The sequence below is a fragment of the Natrix helvetica genome (assembly GCF_964273705.1).
Source record: "Natrix helvetica genome assembly, chromosome: 1".
In the NCBI taxonomy this organism is placed as follows: Eukaryota; Metazoa; Chordata; class Lepidosauria; order Squamata; family Natricidae; genus Natrix; species Natrix helvetica.
This window is the reverse complement of record NC_138548.1, coordinates 27,436,425-27,460,795: the sequence shown is the minus strand read 5'-3', so window position 1 is coordinate 27,460,795 and position 24,371 is coordinate 27,436,425. Positions and strand designations below refer to the sequence as shown.

General features: G+C 44.5%; 1 protein-coding gene across 3 annotated transcripts in view; it reads left to right on the top strand.

The window, feature by feature from the left end:
- The window catches only part of PYGL (glycogen phosphorylase L), a 53,105-nt gene that overhangs the window by 27,481 nt on the left and 1,253 nt on the right, over positions 1-24,371 (top strand). For all 3 annotated transcript variants that reach the window (XR_014176538.1, XM_081967411.1, XM_081967412.1), the window contains exons 11-20: positions 492-638; positions 958-1,121; positions 2,019-2,133; positions 4,002-4,103; positions 5,569-5,716; positions 6,505-6,563; positions 8,671-8,812; positions 9,922-10,129; positions 11,795-11,929; positions 12,707-12,773. Coding sequence is in view for 2 of the 3 variants with exons in the window: in XM_081967411.1 (XP_081823537.1) it covers positions 492-638; positions 958-1,121; positions 2,019-2,133; positions 4,002-4,103; positions 5,569-5,716; positions 6,505-6,563; positions 8,671-8,812; positions 9,922-10,129; positions 11,795-11,929; positions 12,707-12,773 (1,287 nt within the window). In the remaining variant the exon portion in view is untranslated. The remainder of the gene's footprint in view (positions 1-491; positions 639-957; positions 1,122-2,018; positions 2,134-4,001; positions 4,104-5,568; positions 5,717-6,504; positions 6,564-8,670; positions 8,813-9,921; positions 10,130-11,794; positions 11,930-12,706; positions 12,774-24,371) is intronic.

The window sequence follows — 24,371 nt, the reverse complement described above, 5'->3', positions numbered from 1 at the left end:
AAATAAGGCAATTGATAAAGTCGACCATAGCCACCTTCATGATAAAATGGTAGAATGTGGAACGGATGGTCTTGTTCCAATATAGATTTAGTTGAAACTATATAGATCTATGTCCACATTCAAGGAAGTGTGTAGTGAGGTATTCCAAGATTCTGCCCTGGATTTAGTTATGTTCAACATTATCAATATGATTTAAACAGGAAGATAGAAGGGATGCCTATCACATTTGCAAAGAACAAAAAGCTGGGAGGGGGGGGCTGACACTCCAGAAAATAGGCTGTGGGTTGAAAAGAATCTTGATAACTAATAACATGCACAATTCTCAATAGTAACAAATGAAATGTAAGATTTCTGCATTCTGGTAAGAAAACTATATCCTCAGATACAAAGTACATGGCTTAGGAGGAGGAATTGGGAAAGGATGCACAAGAATAATCACATACATTGTTTTTCTCAGTTTGCCTTACTATCTTTCTCTTCAAAAACACAAGGCCTGGGATATCACTACAAAGACCTTTGCTTATACAAACCACACCGTTCTCCCTGAAGCTCTTGAACGCTGGCCAGTGGAGCTGGTGGAGAAGCTGCTTCCAAGACACTTGCAGATTATCTATGAAATCAATCAAAGACATTTGGATGTAAGTAGGGTTTCATTGAACCTTCTCTGATGGCTCTTAATTTTTGGGATGAATTTAAGAAAATATAAAGGAACGGTTTTGTAAAAACTGATCCTTTTCAAGTTGGAAAAGTTGTTGAGCTTTTGATTCAGTCAAGAAATCTCTGTTCAGGTAGCCATATTGAAATGGAAAAAAAGTAATGCCAATTGTATAGCATTTGCTTTTAAAATGTGGTTAGTCCAAGCATGCTCTCTTGCTAAAATCCAGACTGAAATGGATAGTTGGGAGTGCACTTGAATGGGATTAATTGATGTTGCTTTTCACCTTCACACATACTCAGAAAATCAGAGCCCTGTTTCCAAAGGATGTTGACCGCCTCAGACGGATGTCCTTGATTGAAGAGGAAGGGGTCAAGCGTATTAACATGGCCCACCTTTGCATTGTTGGCTCTCACGCTGTGAATGGAGTCGCAAAGATTCACTCCGATATCGTCAAATCTCAAGTGTGAGTAGTGGTGTGTGTTTTGTTTGCGTACAGCAACCTGGGACAATTTCCTTTTCCTTTTGCCAACAGAGAAGTTTTTGATTTGATTTAGACTTCTGAATGTTCTACTTTGGGATCAATTTTGAGGTTTAGAGCTGAACTCTGGGTGACCCTGAGTTTGTGCTAATATATAACTTTGTCTGTTGCTTCAATAATTTTCTGCCCTCCCAAACTTTGTGTTGCCATATGCATTCTTTGGTGACAGACTGCGGGACAAATTTTCCCAAAGTTACCTCATCTCTAGTGTTTTGACACCTTCATTTTCAAGTTTGCAGGGAGTTTGCAGGGAGTGCCACAATTAAATGCCCACATGAATAATTTTAATTTTAAGCATTTATGCCAAATAGTATGATTCAGATGTGGGCCTCTTTTGTTCTTCTGTAATGAACAGGATATTCAACATACTTTACATAGTCACTGAATTAACCCATTTTCAGAGTACCTGCAACATACTTACCGTAATCGTATTCTACTCAAGGTTAAAAACTAAGACTCTGTGCAAGTACTTCCATTAAATCTGCCAGTTCTTTAAATGACCTAATCAAGCAGATCATGTGAACGTAAACCTTGTGGGAGCAAATAAATCATCAATACAGTAATGGTTTGTGAAATAATTTTGTACTACATATAACATAAATACATTTTTAAAAACCCGATGCTATTGCTTCCAGCCTTGCTGTCACCTTTCAATGTATTTATGCAAAAATTAAATTTATAAATAAAAGTGTAGAGTAATTATGTGATTAGTATTAACTGAAAATTTAAAAGATTGGGTGGCCCATGTTTTCTGTCAACAATCTGTTTGACTACTCTATCTTGAGGGTTTTCCATGAACACGCTTCCTTGTTTTTCGTTCAGGTTCAAGGATTTTGCAGAGTTGGAGCCAGAAAAGTTTCAGAATAAAACAAATGGGATCACCCCTCGGCGTTGGCTCCTGCTTTGCAACCCAGGACTTGCAGAATTAATTGCGGAGGTAAAAAAAAATATGCTCAGTTGTTCTGCTTGGCAAAATAATTATTGTAATAATTTGTATGTGCTTTTTAAATCATTGTTTTTTTAAAAAAAAATTCCTGATGTATAATCAGGCAGTTTCCATCTCCTTTCAAAGCTCTGAAACACTTTGTAAGTAGGATAGTGGCTTCTGCTTCTTCTACTCATCCGCTCTCATTCTGGTTAAATAGTCTTTGTAGGCGTCTACGGAGATTCTCAGTCATAAAAGTCATGGTTGTCCCAAAGGTGCTTTTTCAAAAGGCAACTGGACTTGATTATTCCTTGAAGATGTTTCGTTTCTCATCCAAGAAACTTCTTCAGTTCCGACTCAATGGTAGAGGATGGAAGGATTGCAGTCATCTGATTGTTCGCACTCTGAAAGTCGTTGAGGCCACTTGGGGGTTTATCTGTGCCCTCGGGGTCCCCTGAATAGTGCAAATGGGTGTGGAACCTTCTTGGAACTGCTGAAAAGACTGTGGTATAAACAGGAGATAGGTGGTGTCCTATCCCTCCCCCTCTGTTGATAGAGGGCTGTTCAATTTTGACATAGATGGCCTCTTTGATCCCTCTTTCAAGCCAGTGGTCCTATCTGTCCAGAATGGGGACTTCACTGTCTTCAAAAGAATTGTCTCTGTCTTTCATCTTTGGGCGAAGAAGCACCTTTGGGACAGTCTTTGCAGGCCTTGAGATGATTTCGCAACCTGCAGTACTTGTTGAATAATAAAAGGAAAAATCGTTGGTGCTCTCTGAGTTTGGTTGCTTTTTTGCAGACATTTCATTACCCAATTAGGTAACATCATCCTCTATCATCCAGGTATTGATAACGTTACTTGTTGGCAGGGTTGGGTTTCAAAAAATTTTACTACCGGTTCGCTGGACATGGCTAAATGTAGGGGGGGGGCATGTGACTGAGTGGGTGTGGACAACTTGATGTCACACACACACACACACTCAGTCACATGACCCCCCTCAACAAGCCATGCCCACCGAAACGGTGGCGAAAAGTTTTGGCGGGGGGGGGGGGAGGGCTCCAGCCTCGCCGGAGCTAAGGGAGCATCTGCAAACTACCCAGTAAGAAAAAAAGATTTTGTCCTCTGCAGGCTTCAGCAAGGCTGGGGGAAGGCAAAAACGTCCTGGTTTTTGCAAAAAGTGGGTGGAAAATAGCCGTTTTTCACAAAAACGGAGGCATTTTTGCCTTCCCCCAGCATTGCTGAAGCCTGCAGAGTGCTTCTGGAGGCTGGGGGAAGGCAAAACCGCCTCCGTTTTTGCGAAAAACGGCCCATCTTTGGGACCTCTCTGGGACTGGCATGCTCACACCATTTAAAAAGGGGGGAAATTGGATTTCTTTCAATGAAGATTGTCCTGCGCCTGTGCAGAACAGAAAATAAAGATGGCGGCACCCAGGATGGAATCGGTACGGTCACATGTCTGGCCGAGTTACTACCTATCAGCCGAACCGGTCCGAACCAGTAGGAACCCACCTCTGCTGTTAGGTAATGAATGTAACCTCAGAGAGAATGAAGGCCTTCCCAGTTCAACCCTAAGCCACATATATTGAGCCTAAAGCAGGGGTGTTCAAACTTGGCAACTTTAAGACTTGTGGACTTCAACTCCCAGAATTCCCCAGCCAGCTCTGCTGGCTGGGGAATTCTGGGAGTTGAAGTCCACAAGTCTTAAAGTTGCCAAGTTTGGACACCCCTGGCCTAAAGAATCTTTGAGAGATCAATAGGCTCAGATGCAGTAGGTGCCACAATGCGTATCCGTGGGCGATGATGATGATGACTCTGGATTCTCCAAGGGTTCTATCTTTTGAGGTGATGCATGTGTGAAATCTCTTTCTTCTTTGTACAGAAAATAGGGGAGGAATACGTGAAAGATTTGAGTCAGCTAACAAAGCTGCATCGGTTTGTGAATGATGACGTTTTCATCAGGGAGGTGGCCAAAGTCAAGCAGGTAAGGGAAATGAAAGGGAAGTTGGGAATTTCCCCTTTTCCAAGAATTTTCTATCTCCAAAGTGCTTTACACATCATCTTTCATTGCACTTTGTTTATATATGGCAAATTCAAGAAGATTCAAGTGACAAATATAGAACAACATTTTTATCATGCTTTAGCATTAGGCTGTTTTAGCATTAGGCTAAAACAGGTAATTTGTTCAAGGTGATGTAGGGAGCTCTGTACTTAAGTAGATACTTGAACCCAGTTCTCTGGGAAATTATTGTATAGAAAGAATTGGGAGATAGATGTACCTTTTTTTTTCCGGAGTATAAGACACATCTTTTTCCCCAAAAAATGAGGGTGAAAATCTGGGTGCGTCTTAAACTCTGAATACAGCACTTTTTCGGCTCCTGAAACCCCGCCCCCTTTGCAAAAATGGCCGTGCATAGCCTTTAGAAGTCTTCCCGAGTGCTCCTGGTGGCTGGGGAGGCCACAAGTGAGCAAAAAGCAGGCCATGTTTTGTTCATTTTTGCCCTCCCTCCCACCCTCCAGAAGCACTCTATAAGCCTCCTAAAGACCATGCATGCCCTTTTTTTGACAAAAAAACTACCCATTTTCATGAAAAATGGGCCGTTTTTGGGAGGTCTGCAGAGTGCAAAAACTTTTTTTTTTAATTTGCCTTTTCAAAATCTTGGTGCGTCTTATACTCAAAAAATATAGTAAGTTGATAGTTCCTTGGCACTCAATCTGGAGAGTATCAGCTTTTGGAAGACTGCAATACAATAAGACTTTCAGAAAAGCTTTGGAGTGAACTGATAAGGGCCATCTTAAGAGGCACTTTTGAGCAAATCTGTCATATTTCTGCTTACCAGAGGGAATACAAACCTCAGGGAAGGCTCAGATTTGGTCTTTCACAAAGTACAATACACTTTCTACCAAAGTATGTTGGTGTGAGCAGGCTACAACAACATGCATATACACAAACAAGAAAATAATTGTTGGGGTAAGTTTCTACATTCTCTATAGGTGAAGGACAAGTGGCTACAGGACTCACAGCCCAGTGACTAGATGGGAGGAAGCAGCCTGCAATAGACCAATTGAAAGCCAACTCAAACTCCAGAAATGTTTCTTGCATGCAACCTAGAATGTCCATATAGGAGGTTTTCCTCCATTTTCCTGGAGAAAATGTTATGCTCAAGTTGTAGTACCTTGGACTACTTCATCTTCCCTCAATGGTGGGCTATTACAAAATGGAAGTAGTGTTTCAAAGACATGTTCTTAGCTAAAAGCAAATAAGTCCATTTTTATTGGGGATGCAAGAAAGCTGACTAGAAGAACTTGTTCCATTGCCAACTCAGTCAATCTTTGCAAATAGAATTGAAAGTAACACCTAGAGCGAAAAAGATTTTTGGCTGGTTCTGTCTTCTATTCACTTGGCTACAAAACCAAACAAGTGGTCATACCTCCCTTTCTCTTCACAGGAAAACAAAGTTAAATTTGCCCAGCAACTGGAGCAGGAATATAAAGTGAAGATCAACCCAGCTTCCATGTTTGACGTGCAAGTCAAGAGAATTCATGAATACAAGCGGCAGCTCATGAATTGCCTACATGTGATCACCATGTACAACCGTGAGTAAAGTTGTGCCTGGCACACAGCAAACAGTGTAGTCTGTTTTTTAGCTTTTTCTGCTTGCATAAATGCAATGACACTGCTTTAAAATAGAATCAAATGGTAAACAAAAATACCTAATAATGTTTAAAGAATTACAATCTGAAACAAAACAGTGGTGCGGTGGCCTAGAAGTAGAGTTCTCGTCTCCCAATCAGGAGCCTGTGAGTTCAATCCTAGGTAGAGACAGATATTTCTCTCTCTGGGCCCACTGAGAATGCATCTGCTGAACAAAACACCATCAGCTGATGTCCAGTTGGGTGACTTCATATTGTTTGGGTAATGGACCCTAAATTTGCGGTTTTCCAGCTCTGTGTTCTGATGGTTGACCTTGGGTTGACTTGTGTGTCTCAAACCTCGGGCCGGCACAGCTTGGTTCCCATTCCCCCCACCCTGATTCCTCCCTATATTCCAATCTCTCCTCCCTCCCCTCCCACATTACTAATGTCAGGCTATCAGCTTGTGGTACGTGGTTAGCAGAATGGCAGCCATGATACTTGAAGAAAATGTTCATAAGATTGTCTGAGAATTCCAGAGGTATCCATCAGCACCTTCAAAGTTGGGAACTTCATGGCAAGAAAGGGCAAAGGAAGCCAAATTGGTTGTTCAAGAAAGAGCTGAGCTGACATGATGGAAAGAAAGCAACTCCAGGGAAGCAAAGAGAGATGGGGGCTGGAAGAGGCAAATATGACTACTTTATGCCTGGACAGAAGTCAAGCTTAGGATCTCTGGTCTTTCTCTTTTGCAGGCATTAAACGAGATCCAACAAAGCCATTTGTGCCCCGGACCGTGATAATTGGAGGAAAAGTGAGTGATGAATTTGAGGGTCAAGATTCATCTTTTGGGTGTTCTGCAAAGCAAATTGCAACATTGCTGGAAATGCCATTTTCTATTCTGAACTCTCATTACTAATCCAGTTCTAATTACTCACATAGGTAGCATTAAGAAAGTGTTTCTTGTTTTCTCACCAGGTTAAATTGTGTGTGTGCACGCACCCACATGTGTGCACATTTGTGTGTGTGTGTGTGTGTGTGTGAATATATATATATATATATATATATATATATATATATATATGTGTGTGTGTGTGTGTGTGTGTGTGTGTGTGTGTGTGTGTTTGTGTTACAACCCCTGGTATGCCCAAATATGGGAGGGAGCTCACTCCTCCCTCTTTCTGTCCTTCGGCTCATCACAGAAAACCATCCAGGCAGAAACCCATATTTTTATTTTTTATTTTTTTTAAACAATGTTGCCTTTTTATATTTGTGTTGTATTTTTGTGTTTGTATTTGTGTTGTATTTTATATTTGTGTTGCATAGTGGCTAAGACTCTTGCCTAGTGTGTAATACAGCCCAGGTTCAAATCCCAGTAAGGGTATGGCTAGCTGATGAGAGCTAAATAGCTCGAAATGGATCTATACTAGTCTCCCTTTATTTATTTATCAGCACAAATACAACATATATATATATATATATATATATATATGTATGTATGTATGTATGTATGTATGTATGTGTGTGTGTGTGTATATATATATATATATATATATATATATATATATATATATATATATATATATATATATATATATAGTCTTGAGTAGATATGGATGTATCATAAAAAGTAGAATATCCAGGCGCCTTCAGAATTATGGCCCTGTTAGTTCGCTTCTTTTTTTTAAAAAAAAAAGTTTTTTTTATTTTTATTTTCATACATGTAACCACACCATATTATACCCTACTTCACCTCCGCCCTATCTCCTCTCCCTCTCTCCTCTTTCCTACATCCTTTCTTCCCTCTATCATCCCTCTCTTGTCTACTTCCCCTTCCTCTCTCCTTCTCCTCTCTCCTCTTTCCACTCCTTCTCTCTCTCCTACTCTTTCACTCTCTTCTGTTTCCTTCTTTAGCTTGCTTCTTATGGAAATGTCTGCCATTGTCTTCTAGGATTAAAAAAAATCCCTATTGAGCCTACAGCCTTGAAATTTTCCTGATTTTTTTCCTATTGAACTACTAACTAGATTCACATCCATTTAATATTTAAAGAGCTGTGAAGAATATTTAGTTATCTAGCTATCACTATGTCTACCTATCTGTCATCTGTCTGTTCACACACACTCTCTCTCTTTCTCTCCATATCTTTAATTCAGTGAAAGTTATTCCTTAAATATATGCAGCTTTTATATCCCATTTTCCCCTGCCACCACTCCCCCTGCACCTCAATGAAAAATCCCATGCATTGTAGCTCACTTTTTCCAAATGGTGCTTTCTAGATGCAGTTATGCAACTCTCCAAATCCTTTTGGGCCTCTGTGGAAATTCTATTTGTATTTGTATTAATTAGTTTGTCAAATCATGTACAAGATAGCAGGTATAAATATAAACATGGATATGAACGAAAGAAATGAATACAAATGGGAACAGTAGGACAGGGACGGTAGGCACGCTGGTGGCCTTATGCACACCCCCTTTATGGACCTCTGAGGAATGGGGTGAGGTCCATGGTAGACAATTTAAAGCTGTGGGGGTTGGAGGCTGTAACAACGGAGTCAGGTATTGATCACTCTGTTGCTGAAGTGTATTTTCTGCAATCGAGTTTGGAGCGGTTTACCTTGAGTTTGTATCAATTGTTTGCCCCTGTATTATTGAAGTTAAAGCTGAAGAAGTCAGCTTCAATTCTTCAATTCAATTCTAAACAATTGAAGCTGGGAGTTGTAGTCCCGTTTCATTTGAAAGGGTAGCAGGTTAGCTAAGGCTGCTCTTAACAATTTCTCCGAGGCTAGTCAGGAGATGCTTCCTTGATTATGTTGGCATTCTGCAGCTTCTGCAGGTTTTATTCAGCTTGGAAGTAGAATCGGTAGTCATGATCATTATCATAGTCTCAACTCCTAACTGCCACATTGCTTCCTTCCTTCCAGGCTGCTCCTGGGTATCATATGGCTAAAATGATAATAAAGCTGATCACTGCTGTGGGCAATGTGGTAAACAACGATCCTGGGGTTGGAAGCAAGCTGAAGGTCATTTTTTTGGAGAATTACAGAGTCTCACTGGCTGAAAAAGGTAATACATCTTGAGGTACCAGATTGGAATATATAGGAGAGAGAGCCCTTTAATGAACTATGCTATGCCTAAGAAACTAATGAATAGGGCTAACCAGAGTTTCAGATTTGATTTGGCATGTATGTTCCTCTTGGCTTTTAGGTGCTTGCTAAGAAAAGATTTTTCGAAATGATCATTAGTATTTCTTATATTATTATTAACGCTCTGATGCTAAGGAGTTAGACGTTCTACTCCACCTCACCACCTGAAAGGGAGAGAAGGGGATAACAGGAGAGACCTCTGTGGGGCAAGCCTGATGGAGAGAAGGGGAGAGGAGAGGCTGATCATAACTACTCATTAATGTTCAAGCTTTAACTGTCAATTTACCAAGCCCGATCACATAGTTCAGTAGTGAAGCACGGGTATCCAACCGACTAGTGTTTTAAATAAATGAATAAATAAATGCTGGCTGAGAGTGAGAATTAATACAGTGGTGGAGGCAGAAGCCTTCATGGAAAAACACAAAGACCTCCTAGGTGAAACAAGAGACGGCGCACAAGACACGAAAGGGGGGGGGGAGCCTTGGCTCAGCCAACAGACAGGGGAGAGGAGACAGTAGTGAAACTTAGGTCACAGAAATGAATTAAAAACATATTGCAATTGCTAATATAATGAAATGTAGAAGTGATATAAAATATGGTTGAAGATGGCTAAAGAATTGAGTAAAATAACTGCTAATATAAATGTAACAATGATATTATGATATATATAAAACATGAAAGAGATGTAAGATTCCGGGGAAGTACCACCTTCCATATGATGTAGCTGTCAAAAATTTTACTCCCATATTTATGTACCCTTTTCCCCAAAATACTTGGAAAAAAAAACCAATAAAACTTTTGTTTGAAAAAAATAAATAAATAAATAAATTCTGGCTGGTTATTCAAGTATTCTGCAGCGTTACATTTTGTTGCAAGTTCTACTCTGTCAGTGCATGATTTATTCTGCTGGGGACTATTTAGGAGCGTGTGAGTTTCTTGCTTATCTCCATGCTTTAAAAAATAAGAAGATTAAAATGCAAATGAGAGAAAAAGAAATGCCCAGATACTAAAATAATATTTTCTTGGCAGTGATCCCTGCTACAGATTTATCAGAGCAGATTTCAACAGCTGGCACCGAAGCCTCGGGCACTGGCAACATGAAATTCATGCTCAATGGGGCTCTGACCATCGGGACCATGGATGGTGCCAACGTAGAAATGGCAGAAGAAGCTGGAGAAGAGAATCTTTTCATATTTGGCATGAGAGTGCCAGATGTGGAAGAGTTGGACCAGAGAGGGTAAGTCTGGTTAGCAGCTCAACTGGGGCACAAGTGGTTATAGGAAAAATTCTCAATTGTCTGGAGTGAAATAGACTTCCAAAACCTGAACGGAGGAGGGAGACACAGAGTAGACTAATGTTGTTTGTGTGACCTCACATTGTAATGGCATAAAGATTTAGCACTAGGAATTTATATTATTGGAATGAAACATGTATGGGGTTCTAATGTAAAGGAAAGGTTCCACTTGCATGTATGCACTAGTCTTTCCCGACTCTAGGGGGCAGTCCTCATCTCCGTTTCAAAGCCAAAGAGCCAGCGCTGCCCGAAAATGTCTCCAAGGTCATGACTAAATACCCATGGCGCATGGAAGGCTGTTACCTTCCCACCAAAGTGATCCCTATTTTTCTACTTGCATTTTTACTGAATTGCTAGGTTGGCAGAAGCTGGGACAAGTAACGGACGCTCACTCCATTATGCAGCGCTAGGGATTCGAACCTTCAGATCGACAAAGCTCAGCATCTTAGCCACTGAGCCACCATGTCCCATGGGGTTCTATTCTATGCCTTAATAAGACACTTAGGCCTGGAGATAGAATGTTCTCTTGAACTTCCGTCTTCCTACAGTCATTTTTTTTTTGTCCAGGTGTCAATGCCACATTAAAAAGAGGGAATGGGTGTTATCAGCCAAAATGCTGAAATAGTTATTGGGTTATGTTTTCATGGATTAATTGCTTTGAATGAAAAAAAAACATTTGAGCATTTCAGATAATAAAACCTTATGCTGTAGATCCCAGCTGTTAGGGTACTATATTTGGCGGGGTTTCAAGAGGCGGGTCTTTTCTGCCCTAGTGCCCAACTTCTGGAATCTTCTCTCCCTGGGAGCGAGGTTAGCTCCATCCCTGTTAACATCCCACTAGTCCCACAAGAACTGGTTCTCATCTACTTGAGGAGGCCAGGAAGTCAATTCACAAAGCATTCCTGGCTTGCTCTTGAGTTGTCATAGGAAAGGGGGGGATGGGAAACCGATGAAACTGCACTGCAGCACAAGACAGATGTATCTTCCAGACTTGCCTCTCTCAAGGCTGTATCCCAGAGTTACTTACAGTGACCGGAGGGAAGTGGTCTCTACAACCCGCAAAGTTTCCCCATTGGTGAATGTGATTGATGACACACCTGGGGGGGGGGGAAACAGGGTCATGATTGGAGCCATAAATTATGTGGGATCAGAGCTGGCTTCACTTTGGTATGTGCCGACATGAAGCTCCTAATAAATGACTGGGTTTCTTTTGAAGCTTGGCTCGAGGCTCATGATTTAATTAGGGCATCCTTCAGAACCCTAACACAGGGGACTTGTGAGAGCTTGTGGTGGCTCCCTTACTGCAGTTAACATTATCTTCTCTTATTTTTGTGCTTTTAATATATTTTAGAAATGAATGTTTTTATATGTGTATCGTTTTTAATTAAATGTTGCATGCCACCCAATGTTGCCTTTTTTTTTTTTGGTGAGATGGGTAACCATGCAAATTTGATTGATCGGTAACATAAAGCATCTTTTGGATTCAGTGCCTCCAAAATAAACCCTTTTCTATGATGCCATTCTGCATCTCGCCTCCATTCTCTGTGTGCACCTTTCCTCCTCTGCTCTCAAGACGAATATTCTGATGGCTCCGCCTTCTTCCATCAGGTACCATGCTCAGGAATATTATGACAAGCTTCCTGAATTGAAGCAAGCTATGGATCAGATCAAGAACGGTTTCTTTTCACCACAACAACCTGACCTGTTCAAAGATTTGGTCAACATGTTGTTCCACCATGACCGGTAAGTAAAGATGCCTTATGTATTTTTTTTAATGGCCATTTGTGCCCTTATCATTTGTCAGACAGACATTTGAGTCCAAATAAGGTCAGTTTTCTTTGGTCCATGTAATTAAAAAGCACCAAGAAACTGAGATCCAGTATGAAGTTCTTCTCTTAACTCATTTTGTCATGCCAATGAAATTCAGGATAGACTTGCAGTGTAGTGGTGTATGCACACAATCATAATTTTAATGTTTGGGATCACCAATTGTTAAAGAAAATGTGTTACTCCCCACCCAAGTGGTGACTTGTCAAAAGATTTTTGCAGTATCCTCTATTCTTAGATAAGGTTTTGGACTGCATTAAGATGAAATGCTCTTATGGGCCAGTGGACTAATTCTAAATTTTGGGGACATACTTTTGCTTTGCTCACAAATTAGATGATATGGGGGTGATTTCTTATCATAGAGTGTCCAATTATCAGAAACAGACTGGTGTAGTTGTTCCCCACCATTCTCTCTTGCTTTTATGGATGCTTCTTACAAAGAAGTTAAAATTTATTGTTCTGGACACTTCTGGAATGCAGTATTTGCTTTTATTCTGAACCATTCTGATCTTACGTGGTCTGGCAGTTTCCCAAAAGCCAACCCTCGGAACAAAAATTAATTTGTGGTGTTCCAAAGAGATAGTGTTCTGGAATAATGAATTTCAAGACTAACCAGTGGTCTAGGTCTAGCAATCTAAAACCCAGATTACCTTCAAAACATTTCACACTTTTTGGTTTCTTTCTTTTGGATAGATTTAAAGTTTTTGCAGACTACGAAGCTTACGTCAAGTGCCAAGACAGTGTCAGTCAACTCTATATGGTAAGCTGGGTGTGGAGAATATTTACAATGTTTATTGTATTCAAACGAATAATCAAAGTGCTAATCCATCGAATGTTCTGTCCTGTGTATTCCTGACCACACAAATTAACTATCTGATCTACAATGAATTTGTACAACACATATACTCAGTTAAATTAACCCATGTTTACTGGACTAAATTTTCTGAGTTTGCATGACATACTGGATTAACCACTAACTGAATTTAATGGATTAACAAAAACTAGAGTAAAAATGATTCATGAATCATGCCAAACTATTCAGACTTAATTTTTTTGAATGCTTTACGCAATGCATCTGCTTAATATCCGTGACTTGAAAACATTTCCCTTTGTTGCCATTAAGTTGGCTGACCAATTTTATTCATTACAGTGACTAAATTAGTGTGCTTTTAAGTTTTTCTATAACTCAAATTCTACTACTCTATAATTAGTGACCTGGATTCTACAAGCAAACAAATAAGTAAAATAATTAAGCAGCTTTTACAGCCCACAGGGTGCTGTGAAGTGCTATAGGGCAGTATGTAAGCCTAAACTGCTAATGCTATTTTACTTAAAATAAGGCAGCATTGAATTTTAGCTAGGCTAGGGCATTAAGATGATCAGAGTATGTCTAATTTTATGGACAGTAGCATAGCATATTCAAGAAAATGAAAGCATTACTGATCTGATAAAAACAACTGTGCATAAAATAAATCAATTGTGTGGGTACTTCTGTAGAGATTCTCAGTCAAGGTCATGGTTGTCCCAAAGGAGCTTTTTTCAGGAGGCAACAGGACTTGTTTTTTCTTTGAAGACGTTTGCTTCTCATCCAACAAGCTTCTTCAGGTCTGACAGGACAGTGGGGAATGGAAGGATTTGTATTCCTTGCAGGCAGCTGGTCATTTGCATCCTTTTAGAGGGTCATTGAAGCACTTGGAGGTTTATCTGTGTCCTCAGAGTCACCTGAGCAGTGCTCTTGGTTCCCGTAGCCTGCAATTTTTTCTCTCTGGAAATCCATTCCTACTCCCACACCATTCAAAGAATGTTCATCCCAAATTGTATAGTTAAAAGTCTGTAGAGATTCTCAGTCATCCGGGTCATGGTTGTCCCAAAAGTGCTTTTTTTTCAGGAGGCAACAGGACTTGCTTGCTTTTTCTTTGAAGACATTGTTTTTTCTTTGAAGACATTTTATAATTCCTATCACTAACGGTAAAGGTTCCTACGCACATGTGTGCTAGTCATTCCCAACTCCAGGGGGCGGTGGTCATCTTCATTTTGAAGCCGAAGAGCCATTGCTGTCCAAAGACATCTCCGTGGTCATGTAGCCAGCATGACTAAATGCCGAAGGTGCACGGAACGCTGTTACCTTCCCACCAAAGGTGGTTCCTATTTTTCTACTTGCATTTTTACATGCTTTCAAACCGCTAGGTTGGCAGAAGCTGGGACACACAATGGGAGCTCACTCCATTATGCGGCACTAGGGATTCAAACCGCTGAACTGCTGACCTTTCTGATCGACAAGCTCAGCATCTTAGCCATTGAGCCACTGCATCCCTTAATATAATTCCTATCACTAGATATAATTCCTATCACTAGATAGGAATTACAAAATTGGCCTTTAAGTCTTTTTAGGAAGGTGCAGTGTAGCAAGACATGTGTGGAATGTAGTCCAGAGTTGTAGGAGGGAAGGACTGTTTCTCGGGAAGCAAAGAGACAACACAGCTTGAAATCTTTAGTCTGTAGGAAAAGGAGGAAGGTGGACACCACTCCCCTCACCAGCCGTGCACAGGGTATATCTAATACCGGTAGTTATACAGATAAGTGCTTTGCTGTTAGGCAAGATGTCTGTCTATAACAGTGGTTCTCAACCTTCCTATGCTGCAACCCTTTAATACAGTTACTCATGTTGTGGTGACCCCCAACCATAAAAAATTTTTCGTTGCTACTGTATAATATAGTGTACTTTTGCTACTGTTATGAATCGTAATGTAGATATTGATATTGGAAGACTGCTATCATATCACCCTTAAGTCCTTCTTTTCATTCAACCAGACATACCCAGTTCCTGCAACTGTTCTTCATACTGTATGTTTGACCTTCCAATCCCCTACTCCTCTTGGTTGCTCTTCTTTGCACTTTTTCTAGACTAGAGTCTCCACATCTTTTTTATAGAGGCAGCCAACATCTTGTCTGCTCCTAAATTTTGGGTCTGAAAAGAATCACATCCTGGAGGCTGGACAACCTCGGCTGCTATACAGTCATACACACACATACACAGAGACACACAGTGGCTTTATTCCCACAGCCTCCTTAACTAAGTTGCCTGCAGCTGCATTCACAAACTTGCTTACCCTGCCTGGATGGATCTTCATCCTGGTTTGGGGTTGTTTGCAGGAGGGCTCTTAACCTTGGTGGTGGTGGTAAGCTTAACCTTAATTTATTGGGCAAACGTCGTGCATTGTTTATTTTTAATTTTTATTTTTTTTAAAAAAAAAGTTTTTTCTCTTTCAAGTTCATTCACGAATATACACTCATATAATTACCATTAATTATATCATTATCATTAATCATTTATTGTTATTTTCTTACAAATATATAGAATACAGTTTGGGTCACTTTCTTGCCACCCCATTTTATTTTGCAACAACCTTGCTCCTTCTATCTTCTCTACCTCCCTTCTCTGCCTTCTTCTTTCCTCCTCTCCTTCCTCCCTTCTTCTTCCCCTTTCCTCCCCTCCTCCTCTTCTCCTCCTTCTTACCCTCTCTCCTACTCTTAATTCCCCTCCCTTACTTCCTCTGCTTTTACCCTTTCTTCCTTTCCCTCCTCCTCCTTCCCCCCTTCTTCTTCCCCTCTCTTTCCTCCCCTCCTCCTCTCTTCGACTCCCTTTTACCCTCTCTCCTACTCTTCATTCCCCTCCTTTATTCCCTCTGCTTTATCCTTTCTTCCTTTCCCTCCTCATCTTTCCTCCTTTGCATTGTTGCCCTTGTTTATTTACTTTCTCTGATGAGTTCTCGGGGTGGCATTTCAGGAAACCCAACTTTATATTTTCATGGGTCCAATTCGGGCTCCTGAGCTTGGCTCTTGATGACAGGTCTGGTTGTGGATTTAGATATAGTTAAAAGTACCTGGCAGCGGCGTGGAAAACATAGCTGCGCGCACGTCCCATATAATTACAGCCCGGAGTAGGACCTAAGCCCCTTCCTCCCTCACAGGAACACTTTCCCGCCATTACAAAGTCTCCGGGGCTAATTGTACGGGGTGCGCATGCGCACCTGCTTTTTATGGTGTGGAGCCATGGCGACGCTCTGCGCAGCCATTCCGGAGCCCATCCACAGGGATTTCAAGGAACACGAGGTGGAGTCTTAACTTTAGGAATGCAGGAACGAAGCGCCGGAGGCTTGGTAGGAAGAGGGAGGCTTGTGACGCTGGAGGCCGGGCAGGGACCAGGGGGCATGTTGGTGACTGGCAGGAGGCTTCAACGCCAGGTCTGGCAGAGGAGCCATCTGCCTCCTGCCAGCTGCCTCCTTGATTATGACCACCTACCCCCCTGCTGATTATTTACTAATCACCTGCCCCTGTCTACCACCTGCGTGCGCCCGGAGGATCACCTCCTTATCTTCCGTGACCCTACCGTTTTATTGACCATCTGCCCCCCTGCTCATTACCAACAATAGTCTACCTGCCCCCCGCCACTCACCACTGACCACCCACCAGCCCCCATTTATTGACTATCTGACCAGCCTACCATCCCCCCCCATCTAGGATTGTGGCCTACGGACTCTTGACAACCTTCTCCCGCATTGGAGCCCTGGCTTTTTAAACTACACTGGACTAATGGCATATATGCCAGAACATCTTCAGCACAGATCCTAGACCCTGCTGAATGTTAATATTACCATGTATTTGAGGTCAGACCTAATTTTACTGCAGGAGTCCCCCCTCTCGCAGGTGTGGCCCTCCGCCCTCTCGAGGGCCCACCTTGATGACGGATTTATTAATCTCGAGAGGTGGAGGAAGCGGAGACTCAGGGGGTTTTTAGTTGAATGTTTTTTAAATGTGTTCTTCCCCTCTCTTTCCTCCCCTCCTCCTCTCTTCGACTCCCTTTTACCCTCTCTCCTACTCTTCATTCCCCTCCTTTATTCCCTCTGCTTTATCCTTTCTTCCTTTCCCTCCTCATCTTTCCTCCTTTGCATTGTTGCCCTTGTTTATTTACTTTCTCTGATGAGTTCTCGGGGTGGCATTTCAGGAAACCCAACTTTATATTTTCATGGGTCCAATTCGGGCTCCTGAGCTTGGCTCTTGATGACAGGTCTGGTTGTGGATTTAGATATAGTTAAAAGTACCTGGCAGCGGCGTGGAAAACATAGCTGCGCGCACGTCCCATATAATTACAGCCCGGAGTAGGACCTAAGCCCCTTCCTCCCTCACAGGAACACTTTCCCGCCATTACAAAGTCTCCGGGGCTAATTGTACGGGGTGCACATGCGCACCTGCTTTTTATGGTGTGGAGCCATGGCGACGCTCTGCGCAGCCATTCCGGAGCCCATCCACAGGGATTTCAAGGAACATGAGGTGGAGTCTTAACTTTAGAGTTGCGCTGGTCTCAGCGACCCCTGTGAAACGGTTGTTCAACCCCAAAATGGGTCGCGACCCACAGGTTGAGAACCGCTGTCATAAGGGATGGTTTGTATTTGGCTCCCAAGGTTTTGGACGGACATTGGAATATGCTAATGTTTGGGCTCTTCAAAGTTATGTGATTTAAATATCTAGCTAAGCTACAAAAGAATCATGACTATTTAGGAATGTAAATAGGGCAACTGGAATTCCAAACCTGTAGCTATCCAGCAAGTTGCTTAACTGCAAGTACCGTATTTTTCGGAGTATAAGACGCACCTTTTTTCCTCAAAAAAGAGGCTGAAAATCTTATACATTAAATACAGCATTTTTTGCCTCCCGAAGCCCCGCGCCTTCACCAAAATGGCCATGCATACCCTTATGGAGGCTTCCAGAGTTCTTCTGGGGGCTGGGGAGGGCAGAAATGAGTAAAGAAATGGGCCGTTTTTTGCCCCCGCAGCACTCTATAAGCCTCCATAAGGCTATGCATGCAATTGTTTTGGCAAAAAACGGGCCGTTTTTGCTCATTTTGGGGGGGCCACCCCCCCTAGGAGCACTCTGCAAGCCCCCCCAAGGCTATTCATGCCTTTTATTTGAAAAAAACGGGCCTGTTTTTGAGAAAAAACGAGCCATTTTGGGGAGGTTTGCAGAGTGCAAAAACGTTTTTTTTCCCTCTCGGAAAGCTCTTTAGTTAGAGTGGTTGATGAGAATTACATTGATCAAGTGCTGTGCCAGCAGAAACAAGTCTTAGGTGCTGCAGGTTTTCAGCAATTTCCTTCTCCAGCACATGGATAAATACACCTGGAAACATCTACCTACCTACTTACCTACCTACTCTCTCCATACCTACCTACTGTATTTCTCTCTATATATCCCTCTATCTATCTACCTACCTACCTACCTACCTACTCTCTCTCTCCCTACCTGTATTTCTTCCTCTATCTCTATCCCTCTATCTACCTACCTACCTACTCTCTCTCTACCTACCTACCTACTGTACTTCTCTCTCTCTCTATCCCTATACCTACCTACCTACCTACTCTCCCTACCTCCCTACTGTATTTCTCTCCCTCTCTATCCCTCTATCTACTTACCTACTTTTTAAAAAAATGCCTCTTCAAAACCTTGGTGCGTCTTATACTCTGGAAAAATGCGTCTTCAGACATACCCCATCATCAAAATGGCTTCTCTTGAAAACCCATTTGGGGTGTGTGTGTTTCATATTGACTTATAATTATCTGCAATGAGCTAAGAGCATAGGCCTTTTGAAAATAATAATGTTAACCAGCTGGTCATGCACTCATCTCTTCTACCTACTTCCTTGCTTAGTACTATTTTAAGTACCGTATTTTTCAGAGTATAACATGCTCCGAAGTATAAGACACACCTAACTTGGGGGGGGGGACAAGAAAAAAAAAGTCTGCCTCTGCCTCCCAGCAATTTGCCCCCTTGCAGCAAACAGCAAACAGCCCTTTTCAGTTTCAGCACAGCCTGATTAGCACAAGCAGCAGATTGTCAGTTGGATGCAGAGCTGAAGTCAGTGAATGTAGTGTAGAAGGCAGAGCCTGCTTTAGAGGAATATTTTTCAGGCAGATTTTGTGACATATTGATATCCAAAATAGTGCTAAAACCTGCCAAAGTAGACTATGTGAATTGACCCAATCAAACAGCTTATCATATAACTATGTGGGATCAAGCTTACTTATTGTGCTTAAAAGACTAATGGGCCAGTATTGGCAAATCTCAGTTCTTTTTGTAAATGGGACTATAATAGCTAAATCCCAATCCTTAGCTTCCCTATATTACGTACAATCAGTGTACGTAAACAGGGAAGATAATGCAGGTATCCACCATTCCAAGTTATTACCCAGGTAGAGATGTGGGTTTTCAGCACTCAAAACCACGAGTGTTCGTCTCATCTCAATAGACAGCAGCAGCTGTCTGTACTATGTTATTTCATCCTGAGACTCTTTTTACTGGCTCAAGCCTTACAATATATCCTACACCTCTCTTGGTCCGACTCTTCTAATATATTGAATTAACTTCCTCCAACTAGGTTTCCCTTAAAATTAGAACGGAATTAGACTGATTCCTGTAATTGTTCCCACTGTGCACTTTGCTATCAGATTAGGAAGACCGCTGTTTTTTACATCCAATCCTTCATCCATTCTTGTCTTTCACGAATGAGGATATACTCTATACCCAGGATAATGTTGCAGGATCCAATCTGGGTCACTCATGGGGACCAGACGTTTAGTCTTCTGAGCTTTCAGAATCATGCTGATGCCCATCTTTAGAGAATTTCTATAAGCCGTGACTTTTCTTTTCTTTTCCTTCTGTATTCTTTTCATCACAGCATTTACCAGCAAGATGAAAGGGACAATTGATTTCCTTTCCCCGCTGTAGGATGCAGGGGACTTGGCATCATGACTTGTGTCATCAGAGGAAGTTAAAAAGAAGTTATCTGTTATTTTTGGTAATGCAGAATAGACACCATAGAGCCTTGGGGAAACTGATTTTACCTTCTTTTTCCATCCAAAGCTAATAACTGGCCATATTTTTAAGCATTCTTGAAGGACTTTTTTTTAAAGCATATGGCACATGTTAGCCAGGCCTCACCGAGGTGGCTGGCTGCCTCTGTGAAAGGAATTTTTCAGGCGGCGTTATCTTAGGATGCCTGAAAGCCAGTAGGCAATTGGGGGAGGCTCTTTTCCTGTCTATGCGCTGTTTATTTGCTCACAGTCGGAGGAGGAGCTTCCTGGAGGAATGGCGGTCTGCCTCTGAGCTCCGTATGTTTGCGGGGCTCTTTTAATGGGGTAGGGATGCTGCCGGTCCTCTTTTCCATCATGAGGACCGGGGGTCCAGTAAACGACCACCCTGGCTTTTTCCAGGACCTAAGCTGGTCCCCCAGGGTGGTCTGACAGCCAGGGAGAGCGAGGAGAGTGGGCCGATTGATCAGCCGATGGAGACGCCATACGAGACTGGAGGAGAGGCGTAAGAGGCGTAAGAGGCGTAAGAAGGCTAGGAAATGGCAGCTGGCGTGTTTGGGGGCGTGCTGGCATTGGCGGCGTTGGCGGAGCCGGAGGCTTGCGGCTTGGGACCGGGGCTTGCGGCGGCGGGTGGAGACGCCGGGCCTGGAGCGGCGATGACCCGAGCAGCAGCGGCGGCTGGAGACGCCGAATGCCGAATCCCCCGGCCTGCTACAAACCGCGAAATGCGCTGGAGTTTAGTGAGGGCCGAGCAGGAAGGCTGGAGGCCGGCCGGGGCACTGGAGGCCAGCGGAGGCCGAGCGGGAAGGCTGGAGGCCGGTGGGAGCGGCGTTGGGGCCCGGAGCGGCGATTGGGAGCCACGAACGGCGGATGTAGCCCATGGCAGGAACGAAGCGCCGGAGGCTTGGTAGGAAGAGGGAGGCTTGTGACGCTGGAGGCCGGGCAGGGACCAGGGGGCATGTTGGTGACTGGCAGGAGGCTTCAACGCCAGGTCTGGCAGAGGAGCCATCTGCCTCCTGCCAGCTGCCTCCTTGATTATGACCACCTACCCCCCTGCTGATTATTTACTAATCACCTGCCCCTGTCTACCACCTGCGTGCGCCCGGAGGATCACTTCCTTATCTTCCGTGACCCTACCGTTTTATTGACCATCTGCCCCCCTGCTCATTACCAACAATAGTCTACCTGCCCCCCGCCACTCACCACTGACCACCCACCAGCCCCCATTTATTGACTATCTGACCAGCCTACCATCCCCCCCCCATCTAGGATTGTGGCCTACGGACTCTTGACAACCTTCTCCCGCATTGGAGCCCTGGCTTTTTAAACTACACTGGACTAATGGCAAATGTGCCAGAACATCTTCAGCACAGATCCTAGACCCTGCTGAATGTTAATATTACCATGTATTTGAGGTCAGACCTAATTTTACTGCGGGAGTCCCCCCTCTCGCAGGTGTGGCCCTCCGCCCTCTCGAGGGCCCACCTTGATGACGGATTTATTAATCTCGAGAGGTGGAGGAAGCGGAGACTCAGGGGGTTTTTAGTTGAATGTTTTTTAAATGTGTTAGGGGGTTCCAGGGTGGGGGGGAGGGTTAGTCCGGCCAAGGGAGGGGTTAGTGCCAGGCGAACAGGTGTGGTCGGGAGGGAAGTGAGCGGAGCTGGGAAGGGGAGGGAGAATACTGTTCCATCGGAGGGTCTTTTTATTTCAACGATTGTAGGGAGGGGTAGGTGCGAGGATAGACGAAGACTCCTTAGTCGGTTGGGAGACCGTGGCCGTTGGACACGCCCGGTCGTTTGTACCAACCCCCGCACCCTAGGTGGCCAGGAGCTACAGAGCCATGCTGTCATGGTCAGATCACTCACTTCTCCGGCTCGACTTCCCAGGCGCTACCCCCCACCGCGGGGATGTGGAACCAGAAGGTCCTAGATGGTTTCGCCCCAGGTGCCTGATGGAACCTGAAAGGTTCCAGACGGAGCTTGGGCCATTTCCTGTAGCCCTGACCCGCTCCCGGATGGAGGACCTGGTGGCCGCGTGGAACAATGCGGGTGCCGGGGCCTTGGACCGGGTTGCGCCTTTGCAGCCTCTCCTGCGGCAGCGAGCCACCCTGGCCCCTTGATTTACCGAGGAGCTAAGGGTGATGAAGCGCCGCAAGAGACGCCTAGAGAGCAAATGGAGATCTTCACGCTCCGAATCTGACCGAACACAGGTAAGAGCCTATTTACGGACCTACCTTGTGGCATTAAGAGTGGCCAAGCATCAATATTGTGCCACTCTTATTGCGTCCGCAGATAACCGCCCTGCCGCCCTGTTTCGGGTGACCCACTCCCTCCTTTCGCAGAGGCCGCGGGAAGCCCCTCTGCAGGGCAGAGCAGAGGAATTTGGGGAATATCTGCAGGACAAAATCGCTCAAATCCGTAGCGAGTGGATCCCCCCCAGTAGTCCAGGGGGGACGTCGGAGGCGAGTCTTGATGGACCATTCTGGGAGGAGTTTGACTCTGTTGCTGCCGATGATATGGACAGGTTGCGTGGGCGACTGCGAGCCACTACATGTTTACTGGACCCGTGTCCCTCCCGGCTTATACTGGCATCCTGGGAGGTTACACGAGGCTGGCTCCAGGAGTTAGTCAACGCTTCTTTGAGAGAGGGGTTCCTGCTGGCTGTCTTGAAAGAGGCGGTGGTGAGGCCCCTACTCAAGAAGCCTTCCCTGGATCCAGCTATGTTAACCAACTATCGTCCTGTTTCCAACCTTTGCTTTTTGGCAAAGGTTGTAGAGAGTGTGATGGCACAACAGTTCCCACGCCACCTGGAGGAAATTGATAATCTAGACCCGGCCAGTCCGGTTTCCGGCCCGGTCACAGCACGGAGACATCCTTGGTCGCGCTGGTGGATGATCTCTGGAGGGCCAAGGACGGGGGTTGTTCCTCCATCCTGGTCCTATTAGATCTCTCAGCGGCTTTTGATACCATCGACCATGGTATCCTATTGCGTCGGCTGGAGGGGCTGGGGGTGAGGGGCACCGTTCTGCAGTGGTTCTCCTCCTACCTCTCTGGCCGGACGCAGTGAGTGCTGGCAGGGGAGCAGAGGTCGACCCTGAGGCCACTCACTTGTGGGGTGCCACAGGGGTCGGTCCTCTCACCTCTCCTGTTCAACACGTACATGAAGCCGCTGGGTGAGATCATTCGTGGTTTTGGGGTTGAGTACCATCTGTACGCTGATGATACTCAGCTGTACATCTCCACCCCGAACCACCCCAGCGAGGCCGTCGAAGTGATGGCCCGGTGCCTGGAGGCCGTGCGGGTCTGGATGGGAAGCAACAGACTCAAGCTCAACCCCTCCAAGACGGAGTGGCTGTGGATACCGGCGCCCCGGTTCAACCAGTGGGTTCCAACACTGGCCATCGGGGGCGAACAACTGGCCCCCGTGGAACGGGCGCGCAATTTGGGCGTCCTCTTGGATGCTCGGCTGTCGATGGACGACCATGTGACAGCCGTGGCAAGGGGGGCATTCCACCAGGTTCGCCTGGTGTGCCAATTGCGCCCCCTATTGGACCGGGATGCCCTTCACACAGTCACCCATGCGCTTGTGACATCCCACCTGGACTATTGCAATGCTCTCTACATGGGGCTCCCCTTGAGATGCACCCGAAGGCTGCAGCTGGTCCAGAATGCGGCTGCGCGGGCAATCATGGGATGTACTAGGTACTCCCATATAACACCTCTCCTGCGCGAGCTGCACTGGCTACCTGTGGCTTTTCGGGTGCGTTTCAAGATGTTGGTCATCACCTTTAAAGCGCTCCATGGCACAGGACCTAGCTACCTGCGGGATCGCATCCTACCCCATACATCCCTGCGACCAATTCGCTCTCACAGGGAGGGACTTCTCCGGGTGCCGTCCACTAGGCAATGCCAGCGGGCGGCGCCCAGGAGTAGGGCCTTCTCTGTGATGGGCCCGACCCTCTGGAATGACCTCCCCCCCGACATCAGAACTACTACCGATCTCCGCTCCTTCCGCAAGAAACTCAAGACCCACCTGTTCCAATTAGCTGGCCTGGCCCAACCGTAGTTTTAATTTTCAATCTTGGCCGGCATTTTAAATTTTAAGGGGTTGTCCTTTTAACCTGTTTTAATTTTTATTATCACTGTACAGACCCTATATTTAATTCGTTTTTAATAAGGGGTACTTAATATTGTCATTGTATATTCGGTTTTAGCCTTGTCTGTACACCGCCCCGAGTCCCCTTGGGGAGAGGGGGCGGTCTATAAATTCAATAAATGAAAATGAATAAATGAAACGGGAATCGAACTGCTGAGCTGCCGACCTCAGCAGAGTGCAGGGTCAGGGTCTTACCACATGAGCCACCGCAGCCCCCCCTTGAAAGGCCTGCAAAAATGGGATGGCATTACCTACATACAGACTGTTATTTGCCTATTTGCCTACTCCTGATGTAACACGTATTGCTTGTTAGGAATTTGAGGTGAATTATAGTGTGTCAT